This window comes from Prosopis cineraria, unplaced genomic scaffold, assembly GCF_029017545.1.
Source record: "Prosopis cineraria cultivar Desert tree isolate PC_DT_omini unplaced genomic scaffold, ASM2901754v1 PC1, whole genome shotgun sequence".
In the NCBI taxonomy this organism is placed as follows: domain Eukaryota; kingdom Viridiplantae; phylum Streptophyta; class Magnoliopsida; order Fabales; family Fabaceae; genus Prosopis; species Prosopis cineraria.
Window position 1 is genome coordinate 48872191 of NW_026555332.1, and position 8686 is coordinate 48880876.

Sequence of the window (8686 nt, forward strand, 5' to 3'; positions counted from 1 at the left end):
TAGTAATACAATGAATGACTCAAAATCTCTCTCTCTCAACCTTTGCAATAATATTTGTAATGACCATAAATTTTAAATTAAATTAAATTAAATTAAATTTTCTCTCCCAATTAATATTTTATTTGAATTAGTGTTATTGCAAGTGTTAAGTAGAGTGTGATGGTTGACAAGAATTTATACTAACAAGTTTTTTTAGGATTAAAGTTTGAATTTTACAACGAAAAAAAGAGAAGAAAAGAGAGTTTGGTTTAATTTTTATTAAATTTTGTGCTTTTTCTAAATTTTTTCTTAGGCCTTTTTTTTGTCATTCTCTCCAATGTTTTTTATCTTTTTCACATAAGCTTTATAAGAAAACATGCATTTTGGCTGATGAATTAATTTTTGGCTTTATTTGCTGTTTGGATAACTTGGTTTGAAAAATTGATTATGGGCTAATTAATCGATAATGGACCTTATCCAAACACACCCTAAGATTCAAGGAGTAAAAAAACAACGAGTGAATGTGGAGAGGCCGAACCGAATGACGAGTGGAGATTATTGTTTTCTAGGGTTGGCATGAGAGAGTAGAGAGTAGAGGCGGTCGATTGCAGCGACAATGGGAATATTAAGATGCTGTAGGGGTATGAAAACCTATGGGTCCATTTGGTGTGCTTGAATTGAGGATGATGGAAATGGAATTGATAGTAGAAATGAAATTTTGACTTGTTTGGTATGATGTAAATCAATTCAATGGGAAGTCATTCCTATAAAAAATGATAGAATTGATTTCCATCATAATATCTCAGTTTTGGAATTCCATGCTTTCTTTTTTATTTTTCACCCTTCCAATCTCGTCTACTTCCTATCACTTTTTCTTAGAAATCGTAGGTTATCTTCTCCCCCACAACTAATGAACATCTAAACACTGACAAGCTCCAGCAACCAGCACCGATGATGTCTATCTCTGAGATAGCGACAGCAACCTTTACCACTGTCTTGCCCTTTATCTTTGATTTAACAGCGACAGATAAGGTCACATTCCAGCTTGCTATCTACTCCCATTTTCTTTCATTGTTGGATGGGAAGATGCAAATTGCAAAGATAGTCCAAGATATTCTCTTTCTTTATGGCTGGAATAGGATCTTGGCCTTTAATTTTTTACCTCTTTGATTTTTCTTTCCAAATCTGTTGCTTTGTTTTTATTTTTTTTAAGTTTTGATGCTTACAAAGTCAATCTTGCATATATTCAAACTATTTTTTTTTTATGTTTAGCTTTGTCATTTCTTCCAAGGATATTGTTTTCCGAAGACGGTCCAAGGTTCCTTATTTTTCCAGTTTTATTTCATTTTTTATCTATTCTATTAGTGGTCTAGGTTTTTTCAAGTAATTTTTCAATAAGGATATTTTGATCTTTTCAATAAATATTATATCAGAATTCTATTTACAAATCAAACATGTTTTTAAACCTCATTTCCATTTCCATTTTAATATCAATCTCCATGTCCATTTTCATTTCCATCAAAATCAATTCCAACATACCAAACAAGGTATATGTAGGGTAGGCAAGAGAGGAATTATGATGCTTACAAAGATCTAAGATTGATTTCCTAATAAAAAAAATTATTCTCCCATTTCACAAAAAAAGCCATATCTAGGATTAAAAAAAAAAACTCAGGTTAACAAATAAAAAGTTACACTGTGTGAAAAAAAGAATTGAAATTTGTCTTAGTTTTCTTTTGGGTGCAATAATGTGAGGTTTTTGTTGTTAATTTTGATTAAGAGAATTGTAGAATGGTCTTCAAGAAATTCTTAAGTAAGCATAGCGCACCACATCATTCATGGTTCATTCAGTGAAAACATAACATTTAAATAATATTAAATATAAACTAATTTTGATATTAATAATAATAGAGAGAGAAAATATAAGAAATTAAATAAAATATTTTATTATAAAAATAAATTTTTTTAAAATAATGACACATAATATTTTATTGAGAAAATTAATCTTTTAGCCCTCCAACTTTTAAATCACTTGTATTTGTAACTCAATCCCTCAATTATGACTGGCCGTGACTCATTCCCTCAACTTTTGAATCACTTACAAATTAGTCCCTTAACCTTTGTTAATTTTTTTTTCATGTTAGCTTATATCTCACATTAATGAATAAGAAGAGGGTATTTTAAAATAATATATGAGTATTTTTTAATCCTTCTTTTTTGATAAATTTTTTTAAAAAAAATTTAAAAAAAGAACCGAATTATAGGTAAATCAAAAGTTGAGGGATTGAGTTACAGCGAGTTATAGTTAAGGAATTGAGTTGCAGCGAGTCATAGTTGTGGGACTAAATTACAAGTGAGTTAAAAGTTGAAGGACGAAAAGACTAATTTTTCCTATTTTATTTGATTGAATTAGAGCAATTTTATTGGTTGGATCACGAATGACTTCTCTTAGTCTCAAATAAGAATTGTTTTTTTAGTTTTATTTATAAGTCAAATTTCTATATTTACATATAATTAAAATTAAAAAATTATGGATAATTAATTTTTGGCCGAAGTATGCTCCCTCCGTTAAAAAATGTAATGATTTTTAACGAAATTTTAACCTCCAATAAAGTAGTTATCTACTCTCAAACTAACTCTATTTTTTCATATTTACCTCTATTAAACACCTTATAAAAATATAAAATTATTATTAATAGGGATTTTTGAAAAAAGATAATAATTACACCTTGAAAGACTAAAAATACCTTACATTTTTTAACAGAAATAGTACTTTTAGTTTTTTAACTTTACATGATATTTTATTTTAGTCTCTTAATTTTATAAAGAATTTTTTTAATCTGTTACCTCTAACGATGTTACTTCTATCCCAATAAAATTTTACATTAAATTTTTAAATATTGACAAAATATTATCAGATGTTTAAATTTTTTAAAATAACAATGATTAACATAAAAAATAATCATTGAAAGTAACGGTGTTAAGATTAAAGAATTAAAAAAATATTTTATAAAATTATATGATCAAATTAAAATTTTATATAAAGTTAGAGGATTAATAATATAACTTAGCCTTAATTTTTCATTTGAAATAGATATATAGTTCTCTCATTTAATTTACTTTTAAAAGTAAAAATCTTTTTGGGCCCAGTATAGGGCTAAAAATGGGGATTATGGGCCCAAATCGCTGCATCCGAACCACGCCCTCCGGGCCGACCGGTGTCTGGTGATCAAATCAAACTCCACTCCACCTCCGGAGCCGAGATCGCGAGATCGATCTCTGGAAAACGAAGCAAATGCAACAAAGTCAGCTGGCGACGGCAACTGTTAACTCAACATCCACCCCTGCTTCCGTCGGAAGCCCGTCGGAGGAGGCTCCGCCGAAGCAGGTGGCGCTAGCAATGGATAGGCTGGGCCAAGCTGCCCGAATCATCGCAGATATCAGAATTGGCGCCGACCGTCTTCTTGAAGCTCTTTTTATTGCCTCGCAGCCTCATCAAAGCACCAAGCCCTTGCAGTTGTTCATCAAAGAAGATGCTTCCATGCATCAACACTTACAAGACCTTCGTTCTCTTGGTATCCTGTTTTTACTATTTGGATACTAAGTTGTACTTAGGGATGACTTCTTTTGAGTACTGGTTTCTTGCTTCTAAGTTTAGGTTTTGTACTCTCAGCGTTGCTTGAACGTTGTCGCTCTTTATTGACATTTTTTTTGGCTTATTCATCTTTATGTAATTCTTATGTTGGTAGGAAGGCAGCTAGAAGAGTCTGGGGTTCTTAATGAATCGCTTCGATCGCGAAGTAACTCTTGGGGTCTGCATATGCCTTTGGTTTGTCCAGACGGCGCTGTAGTTGCATATGCTTGGAAACGACAGCTTGCAGGGCAAGCAGGGGCTTCTGCCGTCGACAGAACTAGGTTCGTTGCGTGGCAATCGGTTCTGCTTTTTTGCTGCCTGAATTTTAAAAATCCCTTTTAATACTCATTGGCGATTAACTGACAAACTGTGATAGTTAGTAGTAGTAATACGACTTGTAAACGAGGAGGAATTTAAATGATTTAATTGGACGTAGAAGTGTCGTGGGAGTACAATGCGGGAGACCTTTTGTATTCTTCTCAATAATCTTTTGCACAATTTAGGTGAACATATTCGATCTTCAATTTTTGTAATGGCCTTCATAATACTGTTGGAGACAGTTATACAAGCTTGCTCTGACTCAAGGGAGAAGGAAACCAGAACATTCGTCTCATGCTTAAACTGTGTAGAATACTATAAATTTAATGTTAATTTATAACAAGGCTATGTGTATTTTGTCCTATAAATGGTAACATTTGTCCCATTAAAGCTCATTTATATTAGATTTTAGTTCCAAAGTCTGGCATTGACAAAAATTAGATTATTGAACTTGTAAGAAAGTTGTTTGGCAACCTTTTCGTGCTCCTCTTTTGTCAAGGCAATTCATGTACAGGGCCTCTAGTGTTTCCAATTTATGCTACATTGATTGCTCACTTAGGCTTCTGAATGATTTCAGGTTGGCTCTCAAAGCCTTCACTGATCAGAAAAGGCGATTCTTCCCTCATCTTGATGATGGACTCCTAATTAATGAAACACCTTCAAAGAAACATTGTGGTTCTGAGGAAATCATGTTGGATTGTAAAGATGAAGTTAGTAATCTTAGTACATTAGCAGATGTTCTAAAACGTTTGGAAAAGGAAGTTCCAACTCTGGAAATTTTAACTTTTGAACGACTGGACTGGTTAAAAAGAGCTTCTTCACTATCCTCCTCACAAAATGAGAATTCTCTAGAACATAATTTCCATGGATCAAATAACCTAAGGCCAGGGTCATTTGGAGCTGGTGCTGCAGACAGAATTGCTGTGATAGAGTTGCTATTTCCATCTGTCTTTAGAGCTGTTGTGTCTTTACACCCTGCTGACTCCATAGATCCTGATGCAGTAGCTTTCTTTTCTCCAGATGAGGTGCACTTGATAATATTATTATGAAATTTGACCTTGTCACTTTTTTCTTGGAGAATTTTTTTATGTGTACGAGATGTTTGTTCAATTATTTTGCATGATTTGACTATGAGATGAATTGGTCAACCCCTATTGATGGTCTGCTATATTTGGAAAATGTGTAATTCTCCACTGCTGAAGCCATAGTTGTAGGGAAAGGAATCAACAGGCTGCTATTCTTTTATGGCAGCTAAGTTTTGAAGTTGCTCTTCTGCATATCCGCACTTACTTTTTTGATGACTGTATTTTAAATCTTAAAGAAGAGGCTAGAAAGCCACAGAAGTAAGACGCCTAGCCTCTGCCTCGCTTTGGATATTTTCATACCTCTGTTGAAAGGTAACCAGGCTAGAATAAACTCAATATCAAATTCATTCGTTACGAGTCTTCATATTCAGACTAAGACCTTGGTTGCCTATATGCGCTTCTCCTGAGTTCTTAAACTCTTAATTTCTGAGATGGTTTTCATGATAATTTACATGGTTTATGTGGACTTATGGTCCTCCATTGCAGTTATGATAGTTATTTCTTGAGTCCAAACAAGCAAAAAAAAAAAAAAAAAAAACTTCATTTGTTCATCCACTTGTCATGCATCTGGCTTATTAGATACTCTATAATAAATATGTAGGTGTGGTTTTAGCTCTGAACCTTTCTGTCTTTATTGGTTTTCAATTAAATTTCCTTTCGGTATCTAAGTGACATGAAAGTCACATCCATATATTCTGACATCCTATGTTACTTGATCCCTTGCTCCATTATATTTAACTGTTTATAATCTTCAACAGGGTGGAAGCTATGTGCATGCAAGGGGTTATTCAGTTCATCATGTTTATAGACATATCACGGTAATAGATTTTGTTGCTAACTTCATAATTTTACATTTCTAATGCAGTCTTTCTGATTATGGCTTTTCTTGGTTCTGTCCTAGGAATATGCGGCTACAGCTCTACAATATTTCCTAGGAAACCAAGCTGAAACATCTCTGTATTGTTTATTGGTACTGAAACTATCTTTTTCAAAGTTTCCAGCATTACCGTAATGCTTGTTTTGGTCAGGTCAGTAGCTGTTCCTATGTATACAGGGTTTTCTCACCTTTCTGGTTCTCTTTTGTAGCACTGGATTTGCAGCTACCAGACCCTTTTTACAAGGTCTTGCAGGTTTGTATATTTCAAATCCTTTGGATTTCTATATCGGTTATCAGAATTATGAATCTCACTTTGCTGCTTCTGCAGTAAGTGTTCTTTGCTACTTGCTATGGATAAACAGTCTGCTTTACTGTTACCTCCTGTCCACCGTCCCTACTGGCAGTTTTCTTTCTCAAAACTGTTGTCAACCATCACCTCAAAAGACCAAAACACAGATATTACTCAGGCTTATCACGTTGGCTGCTTCTCTGCAGAAACGTAACTTCATCTGCCAGTGATATTGGTAAGCCCAGTGCCACAGTAGATTTAAAACTTCAAGGCACTAGTTTGGATTCTTTAGAATGTTCATTTGCTTGTGTTAGAGATGTCATTTCCCCTCTTCCATGTATCCAGAAGGTAAGCAGAAAGGAACTTCGCTTATGTTTGTGTTTGTATGTGTGTGTGTGTGCGTGTCTTAATTTGGCTAGAACGTTGCTAACCTTGCAAGATCATCAGAGGGGCAGCATCTCCTCTCTTCAGATTATTTCTGTAGACATTATTCTCTTGTCAATGGGAAGTTTGAAACTCATGCTCCTTCTTACAGGTTATCCACACAGAAAACCTAAAGCATAAAATCAGAGGGATAAGGAGCTTCTTGGTTGCTTCATAGAAAATACCAACCAAATGATATTTAAAAGTTCTGTCAATGAAAAAAGATTATTATGATAAAAATAACAGTATTTTTAATCTTAGAATCGTGATATCTAATTATTTCTTATACTCATAATTGGCACGATGGTAAAATAGCTTCATCAAAATTTGACAGGAAGAGTTTCAGGTAGATGGAGTCTCTTCTATAATCATAGAGTTGTAAATGCAAGAGTTATCTAGGTAATTTCACTTCTGTCCTTGGAGCCCCTTGACATTGTGTCATCCTCATCTAAATTAGATCTTTTCTATTCATCATATAAAAAGAGCTCAAAGAGAGTGTGAACCAAGGGAATGCAATTTTGTTTGGGATCCGTATCTCATCATTGGACACATACACTTCCACACACACACACACACACACACACAGAGACTACATTCATTCCTAAGATACCCAGAAGCATTTTCAGTAGTGTCACATATTCTCATTCTACTTTATCAAACTAAATCATACATCTGGCATCTTAAAATTTCACCCGACATAAGAAACATAAATATCACATTACCTTATGTTATGCCTTAATGTCCTATACTATGGTGCCCAATATATTAAAAAATTTAGAACCAGAAAATATAATAAAGGTGAGACCAGAGTATCTAACAACTCCCTTATGTTAGAGTTTTATTTTTATTTAATCGAATGTTTGTCTTAATGCATTTCAGGTTGTAGTAGTGACTCATTGGATTGAAGTTGTGTTCCTGATAGTTGCAGGAAGATTTGAATAGAAATGTTGCTCGGAAGAAGGCTTGCCATTGCTTTAAAGCCGTAGCATCTCTTCCTGGGCTTCTCTTCCGCTAACAATGATGCATGTATGTAGTTTCCCAATTTCAGTGCGATAGTTGAGTTAATTCTAGGTGTGGAAAGAAAAGATTTAGTAGTGTTGTGGAAATTCTTGTTCATGGTCTCCATATTTTTTTGTTCCTCTTGGATTTTTGTGGAAATACTTGTATTTTTGCTCAAATACTCGCTTTGGTATATGTACCTGTTTTAACTGATCAATTGATGTCTTCATGTTCAACATAGGGAAGGGTTGCACCTACTAGCGTCACGCAAAGGTGGTGGTTTCTGACCCCCCCCCCCTGTTGTCTTTTTCGGCCTAATCGTGTCCAACATGCACAGCAGATCCCGTTTTCTTTTTCCTTTTTTTCTCTCTCTCTTGGGACCTATTAGCGGATTTTAATGAATAAGCCCAAATTAGTGATACTAGTAAAACAGGTCTACGAACGAGTAAGCAACGGTTATGTCCGAATGTCGAAGAGAAACGAAATGAGCAGTACAACTATCTGTAGTCTTGAACTACTTACGGAGTCTTCGCAAAGATGTCTGTTGTCCAAGATATGAACTGTCTAAGTCATCTTTCTGTTTTAGAGATCTACCTAGTCTCTTGAATCTCTTCTATGCCAATACTGAAAAAGGTCCATAGATGTATTTTTTTCGTATGATATCAAGCGTCAGCCATGAAGATCATTACACATGAAAATGTGGCGTACTAACGAATCTGTATGTGCTTGTGGATATGCATTAGATTGAAGGGAGTACTTGAAACCGAATAAACTTAATCTGTGTGGAAGAATGGAGAGAAAATGGAGCAAATACGACTATTTTTATTTATGTAATATTACTATGCTTTTGTGAAAATGTGATATTTTTTTTTTTCATGTTCTACGAAGAAATCACCCTAGTGAGCGGGAAATAGGTTAACCATCGCATCTGAGTTGCATCTGAAATTTGCATCGGAAACGAATGAGATATGGCAAATACATGCTGATTGATAACAGTCATTGTGAAAATGTGTGTTTGCGATGGGCAATATAATTATCTGAGTTTTGACACAGGCATGACCATCCCTGGGATGCCATGGGAG

General features: G+C 34.4%; 1 protein-coding gene across 9 annotated transcripts; it reads left to right on the forward strand.

Annotated features, from left to right (window-relative positions):
* The first annotated feature begins 3198 nt into the window (after positions 1-3198).
* Positions 3199-8460, forward strand: LOC129286029 (mediator of RNA polymerase II transcription subunit 27). Of its 9 annotated transcripts, XR_008587481.1 has the most exons (10): positions 3199-3554; positions 3729-3894; positions 4509-4956; positions 5775-5834; positions 5918-5986; positions 6103-6146; positions 6222-6417; positions 6940-7004; positions 7528-7631; positions 7846-8460. XR_008587481.1 is itself a non-coding variant. In XM_054922085.1 (8 exons), exons 1-7 carry the CDS (start codon positions 3275-3277, stop codon positions 6394-6396), a joined length of 1242 nt encoding a protein of 413 aa, XP_054778060.1. In that variant the 5' UTR covers positions 3199-3274; the 3' UTR covers positions 6397-6417; positions 7528-7844. The 9 variants fall into 9 exon arrangements, 4 of the variants coding, with proteins under 4 accessions (XP_054778060.1, XP_054778072.1, XP_054778048.1 ...); XR_008587480.1 differs by lacking the exon at positions 6940-7004; XR_008587478.1 differs by lacking the exon at positions 7846-8460 and having other exon boundaries at positions 7485-7844.
* The last annotated feature ends 226 nt before the right edge of the window (positions 8461-8686 follow it).